Source organism: Vombatus ursinus, unplaced genomic scaffold (assembly GCF_900497805.2).
Source record: "Vombatus ursinus unplaced genomic scaffold, bare-nosed wombat genome assembly UNPS02014808.1, whole genome shotgun sequence".
Lineage (NCBI taxonomy): Eukaryota > Metazoa > Chordata > Mammalia > Diprotodontia > Vombatidae > Vombatus > Vombatus ursinus.
Window position 1 is genome coordinate 6,677,496 of NW_020954586.1, and position 20,119 is coordinate 6,697,614.

Below are 20,119 nucleotides of genomic sequence, written 5' to 3' on the forward strand. Positions count from 1 at the left end.
CAGCTGAATGAATTTTAAAAACCAAACCTTATATACCCTACCAAGGTCCTGGCATCCTAGGCCAGCAAAAAGAATGCTACTGTGTCCGTGATCACCTCAACCGTCACACACAAACACATGCACACAGGCGTATGGAAAAGTCAATAAAAGAAATCCACACAGGATGGATTCAACATCACAAATCTGTGTTCTCACTTGCTCGTTTTTCTCAGTGATCCAGAAGGGATGAATACACACGAGCACACAGAACAAGGGAAAGAGAGAAAAGAAAACTTGAAAGTTGCCTCCCAGACTCTCAAGGCCACTGGGGTTCAGGAGAAGGATCCAGGAGCCCGGCTCCCACCCACGAACGCATTTCAGGAACGTGCCACGGGCCATCACCAGCCACCCTCGCCCCCCAAATCCTCCATTCCCAACTAATCACTAAGTCCAGGGGAAATTCAAATCAACTAATAAGAAAACGCAAAACTCCAGGAAAAACCACCAGGCTTCAGGGCTTATGCATTCAAATGGTATGTTGGAAGTGAATCACACCCAGGGCTTAAACTGAGCACTGGGGAAGCCCACATCCACACAGAAATCCAGTTCACGTTGGGAGCAGTGGAAAACTTTTCTGCATATACCATGACCTGGGCCGTGGCCAGGCCAGCTGGCCCCCGGGTCACATGACCGAATGCTTGACTTAGACGCCACCGCTCCAAAAGCAACATTTCTATGCATTTGGGGTGAGGGGTGGGAGAGGGGAGCCAACGAGAGAGACAAAAACAAGCCTAGAACGCCAACAGAAAAAGGCGTTTCAGGAGAAGGTTGTACATCCTGGGGACAGACTGGTTTTAGTTTCATTGAATATCTGTCAATAACTGCACATTCAGAATTAAAAATGCAATCGACCTTTGTTTTTGTTTTTGTTTTTGTTTTTTTTTAACTTAAGGCAATTAAAAGCACAGTGCAGAGCTCTGGAGCCATTAATGGCTAATCTAACAAGTGGTCGCTGGGTGGGATCCTCCAACCCAGGGGCTGGATCTTTGGAGTCTTCTGGGCCCCTGACTTGGGAGGCCCAGGACCCTAGATTGCCATTTCAAGTCCCACAGGCCAGCAAGAGGGCCCTCTCTTCTTTCCAGAGGGGGCACTTTACCATTCTCACACTAAATTAATTACAAATCATAACCTTTTCCTTTCACAAGCCACCGAGTCTTTGTCTTTTAATACACTACTAATTCTTCTAGTCACAGGCAGTCATATATAGATAACGCTGGCTTAAAAAGCAACGTATCAAAAAGGGAGGGTAGCCCACAATTTGGAAGGCCACCTGGACCCTTCAAGCAGGGGGCATCTGGCAGATTTGGCCGGTTCATTTCTGAGCCTCTCTTGGCAAAATCAAGAAAGTTCTACCATGAGGCTGATAATTGATAATTACTGGCAACAGGAAAATCCAGGATCAAAGACTTAGGGCCTGAAGGGACTTTGGAGGCACTCATTTAGTCCAATCCCCTCATTTTACAGATGTGGAAACCGAGGCCTAGGAAGGTTTAAATGACTATAATCTCAAACTCTGCACTGTAACAGGATGCAAAGGGAAGAGGAACGAAATGGAGATATATAGCAAGTGAAGAAATGTAACAAAGAAGAGAAAAAGATATGTTCATTTTCATTCTAATTCTCTCTGTCTCTCTCCTCCCTTCCCTCCCCCTCCTCTCTCAATTCCAATGGACGGCTATTTCACAAGTCAAATAACTGTTCTCTAAATACAACTTCCACAGACTTAGAAGGAACTAAATTCTGTGCACTTAGAACTGTAGGTGTCCCATTACCCACCCCACCCCACCCCTCCCCAGTCATGCTTTTGGCTTCAGAAATAGGCCAGCTTCAGCAAGGGCCCACCCTAGGAAATCATGCCTCCGAGTTTCCACACCATCTCAAGAAACGCCGAGGTTGCTTTTAACTTTGTAAATCAACGACTACTCGCCCAAATTGTCTTTTAGGTAAAGGAATGGACATAGACCCAACTGTCTCAATCTTTAGCTAAGAAACATGGGCTGATAATACATGACTTTATTCCTGACAAAGGCCCAAGGATTGGGACTATAAAATACTGGGGGGGGGGGGGGGAGGGAGTGTTAAGCCCCCTCCAATATCTAACATCACAAGAAGGGTTTCATTATCTGAAGCTTCTCTTCATCCCCCTCAATCCCAAAGACTACTCCTAACAATTCGACACCAGATAGATTCGCAAAGTCAGACACTTCATATATTGAAAGTAAAAAAAAAAAAAAGCCAGCATCTTTTGCCAATAAAACAAAGAAAAACGCATGAATAAATTCTGCTACCCCCCCCACAACCAACAGATCAACCAGAACTAGGAAGGCTGGAGTTCAGGTTGCAGGCCAACCACCCAAAGTCCAGACAAACAAGAGAAGCGAAACTTATTTACCTCAGTTTTTTAGGGACGGAATAATCGACTTCCATGACCTTCCCATGTAACTCCACTTTACCTTTAAAATGAGAAGGAAAAAAACTTTCAGAATCTCTTTTGGGGCTCAGAAGCTAGGGCTGAGGTGGCAGGGTTGGTGGGTGAATGGGAGGACTAAGGAAGCACCCTCAGCTTTGGCCTCGGGATCTGCACTTGGGCCACAAGGGGGGGGGGGGGGGGGGGACACACAGACAAGCCCATGCCAGCACTTTGTCTGCGCTGGCCCCAGGTGGGTACATACAAACTAAACTACTCTTCCCATCACAGGCCAGGGACTCCAACCACAAGTAGCCAGAACCACGGGTGGTATGAGTATCACAAGAGAAAAATTAATTATTTTGTTTAAAGCCGCCAAATTGTAAGGATGAGCTCATTTGAAAACTGAAAACGCAGGGCTGGGGCAGCCATGCTGTGTGCTGGTGGCCCCTGCTTGGGGCGCCTGCGTCCCGTCTGCTAACTCGGGGATCGGAATAAAGGCTCTGGGGGCCGAGCTGAAGTTCTTCTCTCTCTCTCTCCAGCTCTCAGTTTGTGGGGGACAACCGGATGCCCCAACGTGACACAGTGTCACTCTGGCCTTGGGTGTTCCGCGTCCCCCGGGGCCCAGCGGCCGGGCGCAGCTCTCTGCCAACGTGCGCCCGCCCGCCCGCCCGCGCGTGTGTGTGTCTGCGCGTGTGGGAGCGCTGGCGGGGGAGCGCCCGCAGGTCCGTGCCCGCGTGTGCCCATGTGTGCCCGCGAGCGTGTACCCGTGCGGGTGCGCTCTCGCGTGCAGCTGGGACGCCCCGGCCCGGCCGCAGTGCGCTCCGCGCCCGGGCCCCCAGCCCCCTCTTTGGCTCGCCTTAGCTCGGGGCCCCCGCCGAGTTCCGACAGGGCACCTCGTAAAAAGGTGCTCGAAGACGCCCGGGAGGCGGGGGACCCATCGCCGGGGCGCCCCCGGCCCGAGGCAGCTCTAAATAAAATCGGAGAAAAAAATCCGAGAAAAATCCGAGCGCCCAGCAAGAGACGAGGAGGAGGAGGAGGAGGAGGAGGAGGAGGAGGAGGAGGCGGAGGCGGCGAAGGAGGAGGCGGGGGCTCGAGAGGCCAGCGCTCCGGGGCCCGCGGGGGGTGGGGGCCTGGTGCCACCCGGGCGCGGGGGCCCAGGGTGAGGAGGGGTCCCCAGGCCAGCGGCGAGAGCCCGCGCGGAGGGCGCTCGGCAACCGGGCTGTCCCGGGACCGGTCAGACAGCTGCAGGAGCCGGGGCGCCCCGGGGAGGGACTTCGGGGGAGCCCCGAGAGGGCAGGAGGGCACGGTCAAGGCCACGGCCGCGCGGGCAGCGGCGCGCGAGCGCCTGGGGCAGGTCCTCGGAGGACGCCCTCGGGAAGGCTGCCCGCGGGACGGCCGGGCGGGGTGAGGGAGCGGATCTCGGGGCGCAGCGGAGACGACGACGAGGTGGGAAGAGGGGAAGCGGAGCCTCCGACGGGCGCGAGCCGCAGGGCAGCCGTCGGCGGGCCACTCACCCGACAGGGTCTCGATGGCGCGGATGGCCCAGTTCTGGTCCGGGTAGTCCACGAAGGCGTAGCCGGCCTTGAGCAGCACGGGGCCGGTCAGGGGCAGCTTCCTGTCCCCGAAGAGCCGCCGGAGGTCGTCAGCGGTGACAGCGGGGCTCAGGTTGCCGATGTAGAGTTTGTTCATCGTCCGCCGCCGCCGCCGCTCGGGCTACCCCGGCGCCCTGCCCTGCCCTGCCCTGCCCGGCGCCCTCGCCTCCTCCTCCTCCTGCTGCTGCTGCTGCTGGTCCTTGTCGTCGCTGCGCCCTCCTCCTCCTCCTCCTCCTCCTTTTCGCCAGCTGCCCCCCAGCCGCCCCACCCCGAACTCTGGCGACTCTGCTTCCAACTTGCGCGCCCGCGGGGGCCTCGGGCTCCTCGCGTCCCACGGGCGGCGGCGGCGGCGGCGGCGGCGCGGGGACAAAGCGCTCCCTGCCCCCCCTCTCCCCGCGGGGTGGCCGGACTGGCGGGCGGGGGGGAGGGGGGAGGAGCGGCAGCTGTGGGGGGAGGGGCCGGATGGGGTGGGGGCGGGGGCGGCGGCGGCGGCGCGGGCTGGGCGCGCCTGGGTCCGCGGGCTGGAGTTGGGCGACTGTGAGTGAGTGAGTGAGTGAGTGTGTGAGAGTGTGTGTGAGAGGAGTGTGTGTGCCCACCGGTCCGTAGGTGAGTGGGCTCCGGGGCGCGCCGGCGTCAGGGAGCCGGACTTGTGTGCACCCTTGGGTGTGCCTGACTTTAAGGGAGTGTTTGAGCGTGTGTTGCAGGGATGTGCCTGTTTATGTCCACGTGCGCGTGAGTTGCGGAGGTGTGGCTGTGTGTGTGCGTGTGTGTGCGTGCGCCCACGGCAGTTTGCGAGGTTTCGATTGTTTACGGCCGACCGTGTGCGAGGAGTTGCGAGGTTGCGGTTGTTTACGTCCGTTAGTGCCGGACTTGCGGGGGTGTGGCTGTGGGTCGCGGAGGTGTGGCTGTTCGTGCCCGCGTGTGTGTTCAAGCGTCCCGTGTGTTTACGTGGGACATGGAGGGAGGGGGGCGCGTGGAGCGAGCGCCCCCTCCCCACCCTCTCCGTCTCTGTGTCTTCGCTCAGAGCGCTCTCTCTTTCCCTGCCACCCCAGCGGCCGGGACAGCCGCGGGGCAGGAACCACCCGGAGCTTGTCCGTTTGGACCGGCCCGGGACCGGCCCTTGCCGGCGGCTCCTCGGAGAGCCTGGCGCCCTCCCCGGGCTGGGCTCGCCTGTGGCTGGCCACTGGGGGCTGCTGCTCTGCCTTGGGCTGTGGGTGCCCTCAGCCAGGGTGGAGGCTGCGCGTCCGCACGAAGCGAGCACCCGGCGCCTGCTGTGGGAGCCCCGGCTGGGGGCGGGGGTGGCGTGTGCGTCAGGGAGGGGGTTCGCGGGGCGTAGATGTGAGAGAGCGTGCTGAGCACTGCGCTTTCAGGGCATGGGAAAGGTGGTGGGGCTAGGGATGCCGGGCGCCCCAGGAAGTCAACAAAGATTGGCCTCCTCTCCGGGAGAAATTTACCGTCTGATAGATGGACCAGGAGGAAAGCAAGGATGTCGAGGAAAGAAATCTGAACGCCGAGTTAGCTCCTAATTCAGTTTTGCTCCTAGGCTGACCTCAATGCAGTCGTTTCCCGCTCTAGTGATCCCTTTCGAACTCGGCAATAAAGTAGAGATTGGTCTAGGTGAGCTCTAAGGTCATTCTAACATTCCTGGTTTTAGTTCCAGCTCTGTGCACCAAGGCAGGTGTTCTTAATCTGGGTCCATGAATTTAAAAACATAGATTGTTTGGTTTCCTTTGCGGTTCTATGTGTTTTATTTTAATGCATTTGAAGGTGTTATCCTGAGAAGGGGTTAGGCTGCCAAAGGCCTCTGGGAATCCCTATTCTAAGGTCCTGATATTCTGGGCCCCTCTCTGCTCTGACATTCCGTTCAGGGATCTCTCCTAGTTTTCATATTATCTGTTCTGGGGATCCCTCTCATCTCTTACATAATTCCTTCCAGGTTCCTTTTAGCTCTGATGAATTGGGGCCTAACGGTCCATCACAACTCTGACATTCTGAGTTCTAAGGTCTCTCAAAGATCTGGCATTCTCTTCCTTTTAGGTCTGACGATGTCTGTTTTAGGGTCCTTCCCAGCCCTGACATTTTGAGTTCTAGGGGCAGTCTGACAGTGGCTGTTCTAGGGTCCCTCCCACTTCTGAATCCTCTGTTTAGGTTCCTTCTTAGCTCTAACATTCTGTGTTCTAGAGTCACTCCCAGTTCTGACAGTCTCTAGTCTAAGATTCCCCCTGCCCCAGGCTCTCCCATTCTAGATCCTGGGGTCCTCCCCAGCTTTGGTATTCCAGTGGGAAACTCTGACATTGCAGTTCTATGATTTTGACATGTGTCCAGACGCATGCACCAAAAAACAGGGCATCAGAACCTAAAGTAGGCATCAGTGCTAGAATGGTTCCTTCTGGCCTGAGACTGAACAAGAGCCAGGTGGAATTCAGGAGAAAAATCTAAGCATGTTTTCTGTTTGTTTTTTAAATTAAAAAAAACATTTTTAATTAATTTCAACTTTTTCTCTTTCTTCTGTGCTCCTCCTCCTTCCCTCCTCCCTCTCCCCAAGCAAGAAAAATAAAACTCCTGTTAAAACATGTAGTCGGGCAAAACAAATTCCCACATTGGCCATGGCCGTAACAAAAATTTCTCCCTCTAAACTGAGTCCATCAGCTCTAGCTGGAAGGGGATCTCGCCTCCAGACTTCATCCCTAACCTTGCTTGGTCCTTGTGTTGGTAAGAGTCGCTAAGTTTTGGAAAGTTAATTATTGGAACGGAGGCAAAAATCACATGCTGGCCAAGTTGGTAAAACAAAGTCACTGACGACGTGAGAAAGAAGATCTGAGTGAAGTAAGATGGTGTGCCCCGGCATCCAGCGTCAGGAGAAAGAGAAATGAAGCAGAGGGCCGCCGGGGGAGAGGGGGCTGAAATGGCTCCATTGGAGGTAAGAGGGGATGGAGCGCGTGGAAGGCCAGATCTGAACAGGTGCAGGGCAGGATCCAGATATGAAAGGGAAAGAATTCTTGCCGATGAATATGGGAGTCACCTTGGAGGCTGCAGGGGCCTTTCAGTCATATGATGGTGACCCAGGCCTGTAGCCATGAGAATGAAAACCGATAGAAGAAAAACTATCCAGGGTCTCCTGTATTCCCAACAGTGTGCCAGGCACAGGAGAGAGGTGCACATTTGGAGGGACAGTTTTTGCCTTGGAGAAGTCCGTAGCCCAGCAGGAAAATAAGACTATAACACACACACGACAGTTGCTTTAGAAACCTTCTGAACCAAAGGACTCAGCATGGATTAGTGGATAGAAGATTGGCCCTGGAGACAGAACCTACGGTAAGATCCTACCTCTGAGGCCCACACCGTGTGACCTCTCTGGTCCTCATTTGCAAAGTCCTGGGGTCGGACAACAGGGCATGGCCACAGACCCCTTCCAGCCCTGAGCCCTTGACCAGAACGTTGGAGGGGAAAGGTCAACCAAGGAACACTGGGATTGGGCATTAAAGGATGGAAAGCACTCTGACCAGTGGAGAGGGAGGGTAGTGCAGGTGTAGGGAATTGGACCTGAGCATACCCGGGGTTGGGGCAACTCGGTGGCACAGTGCAGAGTGCTCACCCTGGAGTCAGGAAGACTCATCTCCCCGAGTTCAAATCTGGTCTCAGACACTTACTGGCCGTGTGACTCTGGACAAGTCACTTAAACCCACTTGCCCCGGTTTCCTCATCTGTACAATGAGCTGGAGAAGGAAATGGCGAACCACTCCAGTATCTCAGCCAAGAAAACCCCAAATGGGGTCACTGACAATAATCAAACAACAGAACAACAGTGCCTCAGGGTGGGGAAAAATGGGGATTGAAGGGGAGTGAGATGAGGTGAGTGTGAATGGTAGGGAGAGACCTTGAAAACCTGGCAGAGGAATAGAAGTTGGTCTCAGTAAGAAAGGTGTTGGAGCAGAAATGTATATATGAGAAAGATTATCTTGGGAGAGGTGAAAGAGGGAGGCAGGAAGACCAGTAAAGGGGCCGTTGGGACTAGCCTCAGTAATGTGCTTTGCACAGTACCTGGCGCATAGTAAGAGCTTAATAGATGCAGGTTGCTTTTTGAATGACCATAGGCAAGTCACTCAACTGAGCCTCAGTTTTCACAACCTGAAAATGGGACTAAGAATACCAGGAAGAAGCTACCCCTTCGTGGAGTTGGGCGGTCCATAGAGGTTACACGTTGCACGTGTTTTCAAGACTTTTTAAAAATAGATCTTTTTTTGGTATTTTTTTTCTGTCCCTAAAAAGTACTAATTATCCTAAGGGATGGCTGTCAGGGAGGCGTTGGGAACTACTCAATAAAATAAATAAAAATACAACAAAATATTTTTTTTTTAACTATCTGGAGGACCTACCTTAGAAAGTTGCTCTGAGGAAGCAAATGATGCTTTGTTAACCTTCTAGTGCAGAAGTGGGGAACCTGCCGCCTTCAATCCTTTGGATTCAGTCGAAGGGCCGTCCTTGAGGACCTAGAGGGCTGTATGTGGCCTGGAGGCCACAGGTTCCCCTCCCCTGTCGAGTGCCTACACATGTCAGTTATTAGGATTTTTCAAGTACCTCCCTCCCCTTACAGTCAGTCCCTCCCAGCCTAAAGGTCTATCCCTTCCAGTTCTGACGTTCTGTCACCTGTGTGTTCATTCTTTCTGTCCTGATTTCTTTTTCATTAAAGAAAAGGGGAGGAAGGAAGAAATAAAGGAGGGAAGAAGGAAGATCAGAGCAAAGATGGGACAGGGAAGGTGATAGATCAGGTATGGCCTGGCTCACTGCTTCTGGTATTATTGGAGGTACCAAGGGCCCACCAACATTTCGGGGAGAACCTGTAGGCAATAAGCAAAAAACCCCTAAAAAATTTGCACGATTAAACGTCATCCAAAAATGTACAAAGGAAAGTTAGCGAAGTGGGGAGGTTATAGCGACAAGCAAAATGAATAAATATTTAAACTATTCAAAATGACATAAATATAGCAACATTAATTCCTAGCTGATTTCTTATAGCCCTTTAAGGTCTATGAAGCACTTTACATATATGATCTTAATAGATCCTCAACCCTGTGATGTACATGCTGTTATTAGCCCCATTTTGCAGAAAAGGAAAATGAAGTTCAGAGAAATAAAGTGATTTGTCCAAGGTTGTGCAGGTAACACATGCCTGAAGAGGGATTTAAACCCAAGTCTTTGTGATTCCAAGCCCACCACTCATCTGTGACCCCATGATGCATTTCAATGCTCCCTGACTGGCATCGTGTCATCACCCTCTCCCAAGTGAGGTCAGATCAATACCCAGAGAAACTTGGGTAGCTAGATGGCACAGTGATTGGTAGTGTATTGGAGCTTGAAATTAAGAAGACCCGTATTTGAATCTTGCCCCAGATGCATGCTAGCTGTGTGATCTCTGGACGAGTCATTTAACCTCTCAGCCTCAGTTTCCTCTTCTGAGAAATGGGGATAATAATGAAGTCTGTAACTGTCAAGCCCCATATCAGTGCTAGGCATTGTTATTTGCAATAGCAGATCTCCAGTACCATAGCTGACATCTGTTTAGCACTCTAGGGTTTGAGTAGCCCAACTTATAGATGAGGAAACTGAGGCCCAACATATTTAGTGACTTGGCCAAGATCACATAGGCAGTATCAGAGGCAGAATTTGAACCTAGGTCCTGATTCCAAAGACAATACTCTTTCCACTGTATCACATGGCCTTCTTTAAATTTAAACCTCAACAGTCCTTTGAGGTAGATACTCTAGTTCAGAGGTGGGGAACCTGAGGCCTTAAGGCCACACCTGGCCTTCTAGGTCCTTGGGTGCGGCCTTTTGACCAAGTCCAATTTTTATGGAACAAAATCCTTTTATTAAGGGGGTTTGTACTATGAAGTTTGGATTCAGTGAAAGGGCCACACTTGAGGACCTAGAGGGCCACATGTGGCCTCAAGGCCGCAGGCTCCCCACCCCTTCAAGTCTAGTTAGTATCATTCCCATTTTACAGATCAGGGGATTGATGAGCTGAAAGTTCAAATGACTTGTCCTGGTCAGAAAACATGTAAATGTGAAAGGGAGAATTTGAACCCAGATATTTCTGATTTCAAGTCCGGAATATTATCCAAGACATCATGCTACATTTCTTTTTTATAAGGTCCTTTGTTCATGATGTCCTTCGAGGTAAGTGCCAGAAATACAGGAAGTCTTCCTTGTTCCCCTTCATGCTAGGGCCTTCACTCGAGGTTATCCACAATTTATCTGCACGTCATCTCTCCCATTAGAGCGTGAGCTCCTTGAGGTCAGGAGCTGTCTTTTGCCTCTTTTTGTATCCCTAGAACTTAGTATGGTGCCTGGCATATATTAGGTGCTTAATGAATGTTTGTTGACTGACAAATTACAGGTGGAGAAAGCAAGTGTGAGGGAGGGAGGATCCCATCCCTCGGCTTGGAAGGCTCAGAGGCAGCCCTGGGCTTCTTCTGGGCCAGGCTTCTTGGAAGCCCAAGTCAATGCAGACCAAGCCTGGACTCCTGCCTCTACAGCCAACCCGCTCCAGCACCTTTGAGGCTTTCCTTTCATTTTGGGAAATCAGTCCCAAGGAACTCATCCAGAAAGGGGCAAAAAAGACATTTCTACAGAGGTATTTACTTGGAGCTAATAAGAACAAAACTGGAACAGCCTAAATGCTCAGTGGTTGAATGATGACTGAGTGAGCTCTGGGTGGGAAACCCTATGGTAAAATGAGTTTTGTACGGAGGTCAGGAAGACCCGAGTTCAAAATCTGCCTCTAATGCTTCCTAGCTGTGTCCCAGGACCCAATAGCTTTGAACTTTGACTTGTAAAATCAACATAATAATACCTTTAGCGCTTACCTTACTGTAAGGCTCAAATGAACACCTGACTTATAAAGGCCTTTTGCAAACTCTATAGCCCAAGATAAATGTCAGTTATGGCATACTGACACCATGCTGTAACAGATAATGATAAATAATGTTGGAGACAGCTAGGTTGCTCAGTGGATAGAGCACAGGTCAGGAAGAGCTGAGTTTAAATGCAGCTTCAGACACTGACTAGCTGTATGACCTTGGGCAAGTCACTGAACTTCAGTTGGCTTAAGAGGCAGCTAGGTGGCTCTCAGTGGATAAAGCACTGGGCCTGGAGTCAGGAAGAGCTGAGTTTAAATGTGGCTTCAGACACTTACTAGCTATATGACCCTGGGCAAGTCACTTAACCTCTGCCTTAATCCACTGAAGAAGGAAATGGTAAACCACTCCAGTATTTTTGCCAAGAAAACCCCATGGCCAGTCTGGTCACAAAGAGTCGGACATAACTGAACAAGAGAAAACAGTGACTGCTGCTGCCACCCATTACACCTTGCTGGAATGATATTGATTTTACTTTGGCATAGCCAGTCAACAATGTCTCCTGTGTGCTATGCATTGTGCTAAGCTCCCAGCATACAAAGAGAAACAAAAACAACCCTTCGTCTCAAGAACCTCATGTTCTAAGAGGGGGGACGACATGGGAACAATTGTGTAAAAGCACGACGCTCTACAGGATTCATTGCAATCATCTCAGAGGGAAGGACTGCAAGTTAAAAAAGACTGCAGAAGGTGGGACTTTAGCTTGAAGGATGACAGGGAAGCCAGAAGTGAAGATCAGGAGGAGGGAGTGCTAGGCATGGGCCAGCCATCCAAAATGCCTGAGGGATGAAGGAACAGCCAGGAGGCCAGTGTTGCTGCGTTCCAGAGCATGTCATGGGGAGTGAGGCGGAAGGAAGATTACAAAGGTAGGAAGGGGCCAGATTGTGAAGGATTTTGAACATTGACATATCTGTTTGATCTGGAGAGCATAGGAAGCCACTAGAGTTTCTGGAATGAGGGGTGATGGTAGTGAAGATGACATGGTCAGACATGTCCTTTAGGAAAATCAACGACAGCCCAATGGAGGATGACCTGGAGAGGGGAGAGGCTTGAGGCCAGGAGACCAATCAGCAGGCTATTACAATAGCCCAGGCATGAGTCGATGAGGGTAGGACTGTACCAGGGTGTAGCAATGTCAGAGGAGAGTAATGGAGTGTATACAAGAGATGTTATAAAGGTAAAATCCTATTGGGAATGGTCACACAAATTATAATGGAATATTATAGTGCTGTAAGAAATGACTAATTGGACAATTTCAGAGGCAACTGGGAAGGTGTCTGTAGCTGATGCTGAGATCATCTATGTAAAACACTGGGCAAAACTTAAAACAGCGTAAGTGCTAGATGATGTTATGAGCTATTTTTGTTACCAGAGCAAAGCAGAATTAGGAAAACAAATTATCCAATGATAACATTATAGAGAAAAACAACTTAAAAAGACTTCAGAATTCTGATCACTGCAGTGATAAACCAGGAGTCTGAAAGAATGGGCTTGAGCTAGGCCACTCACCTCCAGCCAGAGCAGTGGGGAACTGAACGTGCAGACAGAGGCATAGATTTTCAGACATGGCTAACATGGGAATGTGTTTGCTTGGCTGTATAGGTATGTATTGAGAGAATTATTTGGTGTGTGGGGAGTGTTGTTTTGTTGTTCTGTTTTTCAGATTTGCTTATTGGGATGTGTTAGTGAAGGGACCAGTAAATTTTTTAAACACTTGGTATTTGAAAACTATAGCAATTTTAAAAGAAAATTAAAAAAGAAAGAAATCCTCTATTGTCCCCTACGCTAAGCCCAAGGAAGACCCAGCCAAGTTCCAAAGTGAAGCACTCAAAAAGAGGATTGAAGAATGTAAGCTTTGGAGGGCTCCTGTAGCCTACTGAAGGCTGGCTCGGTGGCCCAGTGTTTTTGATGCTACCCCAGTCATGAGAAACAAGGAACCAATCAAAAGTTGCTGGGTTTGTATGTTCTTTAGCAACAGGACAAAATATGTATCCTCACAGGAATGTACAAATTCTTTGCCTTTTTTTGTGTCTTGGTCCGCCTCTGGCAAACTGGTGAAGTCTATGGACCCATTCTCAGAATATTGTCTTATGCATAAAATAAAACATAGGATTACCAAGGAGATCAAATATATTGAAATTCCATTATCAAAATATCATAAAAATAAGTTCACGGATGGCAGGTTGAGAACCATCACAATATAGGGTCAGAGACTGTGCCCAGCTCCAGGGGAAGTGCTCCAATCCACCCTTGCTCTCCCTCTAGGTAAATATTTGCCGATCCCAGCAAAGCAACTGGGATGCTTGTGGCACATTTGTCTATATCCACACTTCTGGGTAGTTTTCTGATGATCTGGGAAAGCCCAATCATTATCCTTTTAAGTGTGTCCTACAGTGCCTTTCATTAAAGCCTCTCAATAAAGTCCACATGATATAGTTCTTAACCTTCTGAGTGCTATTCAGAGTCCCAGGAGTGTGTTGAACACTGTTCTTAAATAATCCCCAAAGTAAATCTTATTTTTATGTAGTGAATTCTTGTGTGTGTGTGTGTGTGTGTGTGTGTGTGTGTGAGTGTGTGAGTGTAAGAGGCAATCAGGGTTAAGTGACTTGCCCAGGGTCATACAGGTAGTAAGTGTCAAGTGTCTGAGGCCGGATTTGAACTCGCATCCTTCTTACTCCAAGGCTGAAGCTGTATCTGCTGTGCCACCTAGCTGTTCCCCCAAATTAAATCTTTTGCAAGTGGTGTAGACCTACCATAGCTGGTGGATGTGGAGATTACAATCGTCCCCAAATACAAAGTTATAAGAATTCAACAAGCAAGTAATATTTTACAAAATCTCAAGGTACTGGCCCCCTTGATACCATGAAAAGCTTATTCCAACTCAAAATATTAGGAAGGAACAAAAAAATAAACAAGTGACAAATATGGGGGGCAGGTAAGAAAAAAAGTCCCACTTAACCCCAATTGCCTCAGAAAGGAAGGAAGGTAGGTAGATCCCATCTCGGCAAAAAGTCTAGTCCCAAATGAGCTCCCAGAGCATATGGAACTCTCCTGATCGACTGGGGATTGGGACTGTCTGGTAGTCACTCCTTCAGCTTTATAATCTCTCAGGTTACCAATCAAACTGTGTAGAGGGAATATTCAGCCATCTTTGACGTGATTCCCTCATTGTGGAGACCAAAGGACTAATCAGAAGCATGTGTTATATATGTCCTTTAGCCAGGGACTGGAGCACATATCCTGCAGGGAGGAGCCAGTGGGTATGTCTCAGTCAATGGGATGTGCCTCAGACCAACAGCTTAGGGGGTCACCCTTATCACCACTGTTACAGGGGATAATGACAATAAAAACAGTAAAAACTCAGTGTAAGTGCTAGATGACGTTATGAGCTATTTCTGTTACCAGAGCAAAGCAGAATTAGGAAAACAAATTATCCAATTATATCTCACAAGGTTGTTGGGAGGATCAAATGAGGTCATGTATGTATAGTGCTTGCAATCTTAAAGCACGATGTATCAGTTATTAGTAAAAGGATGGACTCGACTGAGAAAGTTCACCAAAGTCTATTCAAAACTTGTTTGCCCGACTACACAAGTATAACCTATATTGAATTGCCTGCCTTCTGTATGAAGGGGGGGGGTGGGAGGGAGGGAGAGAATTGGGAACTCAAAGTTTTAAAAATGAATGTTAAAAATTGTTTTTACACGTAACTGGGAAAAATAAAAATTTTTTAAATATGTTCAAACCATGGAACTTCTTTTGAGAAACATATTTCTACAGGCTATCTTTTCCTGTCACCTCAATTGCTTGTTTTTTTCCTCTAAGACTACCCTCCATTAACTTTAATTATTTTGTACGTACTGACTTTCTGTATGTGTTATATTCCCCATTAGAATGTAAGTTCTTTTAGGATAGGGATTATTTTGGTTGATTTGTTTTTTTAAGTTTTTCTTAGTATTACCTACATTTATTTAGCACAGCATCTGGCATATAGCAGCACTTAATTTCCTTCCTTCATTCATCTTCCAGCTCTGACTTTCTGTCTTCTATATCTCTTTGTTTAATTCATGTTTATTGATTCTTTGATCAGACGTGTCAAGTACTGTTTCTTTATTTGTGAATGGGACAGTAGAGGGAGCCCTCCCAAAAAAAAAAAAATGACCTTAAAAAAACACTGGCCTCGAAGGAGAAAAAAAAAATTCTAGGAAGAGAAACATAGTTAAGACAACCTATGACTGATCTTGAAACCATTTTCTTACCATCTTTGCTTATTAAACCTGGTCCCTCCACCTTTGTCTTTATCATACCAATACCATGGTGTGGCTCTAGATGGGCGAAAGGGGTGGCTTGGATATCTTAAGGGGGTTTTCTGGTTATTGTTTTTGTCAAGACAATGGATCGGAACGGTACAGGTTTTCTTCCACTGAAAAACGATTTTCCAAGAATCGGTGAAGCTCACGTCAAAGAGGGGAGGTTTGTGGGTCCTCAAATAAGGGAAATGTTAAAAGATGAGCATTTTGGAAACTACTTGGATGAAGTCGATGGAGCTGCATGGGAATCATTTTTAAAAGTGATGAAAATCTTTTGGGGAAACTTTGAAGCAGAATGTTATGAAGCCATGAGATAGAACCTGTCACTTGAGAGTCATTTCTGGAAGTCATGTTTGGACTTTTTCCTGGAAACCTAGGTGTGATCAGTGATGAGCATGGGAAACATTGTCATCCTAAACCCTCTCGAGGGAGAAGCTATGCCAGGATAAGGGCAATCTAAGCATGCCTGCTATTGGATGCCGAGGAAGGATGTTGCATGAGCAACAGGAAATCATCAGCTAAATTTTAGGTGAGCTGAATGAGAGCAATTTTGCTTGGTAAAATGATTTTTTTGAAATATGAAACCGTGATTCCTGTGAAAATGGTGGGTGATATACAAAATTAGAAGTTACTATTTTACTTTAGTGAAATACTTCAGTACTTTAAGATTTTAAAGCAATTACAGTGATAGGTTTTGGTTTTGTATCACTTTCATCCTTCTACCAATCAACCAATAAACGTTTATTAAGCACCTACTATGTGCTAAGGACCATGCTAAATGCTGGTGCCAAGCACTACCCATTGAAACATCCCTTATATCAATGAACAAAAAGAAAAAGGGAAGGATAAAGAAAAGCTGATCAGCAAAACTAACCAAGTCTGAGAGTGTATGTAATGTTCCATACTCTCCCACCTCTGATAAGAAGGGTGGGAGCTACATATTCTCAATTTGGAAGTTGTATTCACATATTTTTATTGATGTGATAGGGAAAAAAACACCTTTTGGGAGGGTGGTTCAATGTATTCTGTCTTGAAATTTAAATATTTGGGTACCTATCGTTTAAAAAGATATATTAAAAAATTTGATTTCAGTATACCATCTGAAGTACCTACCCCACCCCCACACAGACTCCCAATTAAACCTCCCACCATGTACAACCCTTGACAACAGTTAAGTAAAATGACATATGAGTAATTTCAACTGAATGCATGCAGGATCTTAAATACGTTTTCATGCTGTAAGCTTAGACTGGGGGTGGGGGGAGGGTATACTTTCTAAATCAGAGCTGCTTTTGTCCAAAGTTTTTGATCTGACTTTTATTGTCATTTAAAGTTCTTGCCATTTACATAATTTTAGTAATTGTCTGTATTTTTTTAGAATCTGTTCTTTTCCCGTCTGCATGACTTCATACAAGTCTGTCCATATTTTTTTGGAAAAAAATATTTTTACTCAAATGAAAAATGAACAAGATGAAGTCATAATAGAGAAAGAATGATCACAACCTACCATATGCAATCATATGCCAACAAAATTGATCATTTAAAAAGGATGATAGATTTTCCAAAAGGGAGATTAAAAATATTTTTAATTGATGTCATTTTCCAGTGAACAATCTCCTCTAAATTGTCTTCCCATTTAGAAAAAGAGTTAGTAGAATCAACTAAATAAGCAAGACTTAGAGAAAAAGTATTTTTTCACTCTATCCTGGTGCTTAACCCAATGCCTTGCCCATTGAAGTCTCTGATAAATGTTTGATGAACTGAATTCCTTTATTTCAGGGAAATCTGTGGTTTGTATCTGTATCAATCCTATGTGTGTCTTGCCATGTTACTGCCCAGATATTTAATTTGTTTTATGTTTAAATTATATTTCTTTTTTTCCCTTTCTTTTTGGTTTTTGTTAATAATAGGGAGAATTCTAATAATTCCTGTGGATTTATTTTGTGTCCTGTATTGTATTATTTGTATCTGTGCTAATAGTCTCACTTTTTTTGGTGGATTCTCTGGGGTTTTCTAAGTAAATTATCATGTTGTTGGAAAATTGCTATATTTTGCCCCCTCTTTTTTTTGGCCAATGCTTAATTCGCATAATTTCTTTTTCTCAATTTACTGTGTTAGCTTCACTTGTAATATCGTGTCAAATACACTTCTAGTATTATGTCAGTTAGGAATTAGGTAAAAACAGTGTACACATTGCTTCACTGACGTATTAGGAAAACTTGCAATATTTCTCCATTCCAAATAATGCTATGTCTTGATTTTAAAGAAATGCTTTTAATCATATGCTATGTTGGGGTTTTAAATGCAGGTTTTAAATCAATAAGGGCCCTTTCCTATACTTTTTAATTTAGTGTTGTTAAAAATATATATATATATTTATATTATATATTTTATATATTAAAGAGAGAATAATAAGAAAGCATGCTAAAATGTATAGGATATAGCTAAAGTAATCTTTAGAGGAAAAATTATAACCCTAAATGTTTACATTAACCAAACAGAAACAAAAGAGGGATGATGAATTATTTATATATATATATGTATATTATATATATATATACACACACATATATGTTAACTGTCCCCGGCTTGGGTGGGAGTGGGGTTACAAGCATAAAGGAGCACAATATTTTATTGAAGGCTATTTCTGTATCTGTTGATATAGTCAAGTGGTTTTAGCTAATTTATTATCATAAGATCATAGATTTAAAGCTAGAGGGTCCTCAGAGGCCATCATATACAACCATCTCATTTTATAAATGAAAAACCTAAGGTATAGAGAGGTTAAGGTTAAGTGACTTGTCCAGGGGGCACACAGATAGTGTCTGGATCAGAATTTGAACTGAGGTCTTGCTGATGTAAAGTCTAGTGCCTTTATCCACTTCACCAAGATGCCTCTTCTATATTAATTTGATTTATTGTACTAATTATTTTGTTAATGTTGAATGATCCCTGCATGCCTGGAAAAAAATCTGGTGAAAAGATTACAATAATTTTTGATATATTGTAATCTCTTCACCAGCATTTCATTTATTATTTTGGCATTAATGTTCATTATCAATTTTAGTCTTGGCTTTGTCCTTCCTAGGTTTGAGAATCAATTTTTCTCACAGAAAGTTTTTGGGTCTTTCACTATTTTTGGAAAGTTTTCATTTAAAAAAAGGAATTATTCATTCTTCAAATGTTTGATAGAAGTGACTTATAAATCAAATCAGACCTGGAACTTCCTCCTCAACCCCCCACCCCCTGCCCAGAAGTTTCTTTATGCTTTCTTCATTTGTTTTCTTCTGAGTCTGGATAATTTAGTTTATCTATTTTTGGTTTCGTGTTTGTTTTTGGATGTTCATCCATTTCATTCACATTTTTAGTTTTGTTCCCTAAAATTCAATATTGAAGTTTCTGATCATTTTCTTTATTTCCTCTACATTTTTGTGAACAGCTTCTATTTTGGATTTTGTTAACTTACTTTTGCTTTCTTTTCTTAAAAGAATCAATTTTCATAGTAGCAGGTCAAGTTTGTTAGCTTTTTAAGAAAGAAAAACCTTTGTTTTTTAATTCATTTTAAAATTTTTAATTCTTGCCTTTAATTTTCAAAATTTCTTTTGAAATTGTTACGGGATCATTAGTTTATTGCTTATCGTACATACTGTTTAATATTAACTTCATGCTCTTTCTCGACTTTCTCCTTTCTAGGTCTGAGAATTAGGACCATATTTTTCTCATAGAAAGTTTTTTACTATCTAATGTAAATGGTTGCTTATATCACATACATTATATACATACAAAATCACATATTCATTTCATCAGCCCTCTTTTGTTTCTGTTTGGTTAATGTAAACATTTAGGGTTATAATTTTTCCTCTAAAGATTACTTTAGCTATATCCTATACATTTTAGCATGCTTTCTTATTATTCTCTCTTTAATTTAAAAAAATGTTTTGTGATTTGTTTGGGTTTTGACCCCTTTATTATTTAGGTTTTTATTTAGATTTATTATTTAGATTTTTTATCTCTATATTTTTTCATATTTGTTATTGAATACACTTTTGATTATGTTCTATTTGAAGTGGCCAGTAAATGAGATGTTTAGCATGTCTGTCTTTCTCCATTTGTTTATAAGTTTTAGGCCAACTATGTGATCATTTTTTTTATACATCCCATGGCCCCCAAATGGGGACATGTTCTCTATAATTCTCACTCATAATTCTGCGCAGATGTGTCATATCTACTTTTTCCAACCTTTTGCTTAACTCTCTAATTTTCTGTCTGTTGGATTTGTCAAGTTCTAATTTAGAAAAGTCTCAGATTGTGGGAAAGAAAAACTTAGTGTCTACCTTGATTCAAATGTTGCAGAAAAATAATTTGGAATTATGAAATAAAATTACTAAATTTAAAATAAAAAAAAAGAAAATTACTAAATTGTTCATGCCCTCTGACCCAGAGATCTTACTACTGATGCTAACCCATCCCAGGACGTTATGGAGAGCAATAAAAAACAAACAAACACAAGTTCACCAATTTTCATGGCAGCATTGTTGGTGATAAAAGCTGGAAACAAAAGGTGTACCTAGTGATTGGAGAATAGACAAGTTGTGGTATGTGAACAAATGACATATGCAGTAAAGAATTAGGAGTATGAGCAATTCAGAGAACTAAGAGTTGTATGAAGTGATACAGTAAAGAAAGCAGAGATGAAAGAATAGGCATGCAATAAGCAAATAAAATCAAACAACGGGAGGTTGAAGAACTCTGGTCCAGTGCAGTGGTCAGCATTAATGCTATTCCTGCCAACGTGAAAGGTTGTATCTGTTCTTTCCATCCTAAATCCCTAATCTGACTGATTTGCTTCGGG

At 45.1% G+C, this 20,119-nt stretch overlaps 1 protein-coding gene across 3 annotated transcripts in view; it reads right to left on the bottom strand.

Moving 5' to 3' along the window:
• The window catches only part of IGF2BP2 (insulin like growth factor 2 mRNA binding protein 2), a 135,584-nt gene extending 131,446 nt beyond the window's left edge, over nt 1-4,138 (bottom strand). Inside the window, exons 1-2 of one of the 3 annotated variants that reach the window (XM_027875346.1) lie at nt 3,964-4,138; nt 2,432-2,492 (exon numbers count right to left, since the gene is read on the bottom strand). In XM_027875346.1, the coding sequence (XP_027731147.1) occupies nt 2,432-2,492; nt 3,964-4,138 (236 nt within the window). Of the gene's footprint in view, nt 1-2,431; nt 2,493-2,711; nt 2,731-3,305; nt 3,374-3,963 lie in introns of those variants that run through there. The other 2 variants (XM_027875347.1, XM_027875348.1) reach the window with 2 other exon arrangements.
• Nucleotides 4,139-20,119: the final 15,981 nt, after the last annotated feature.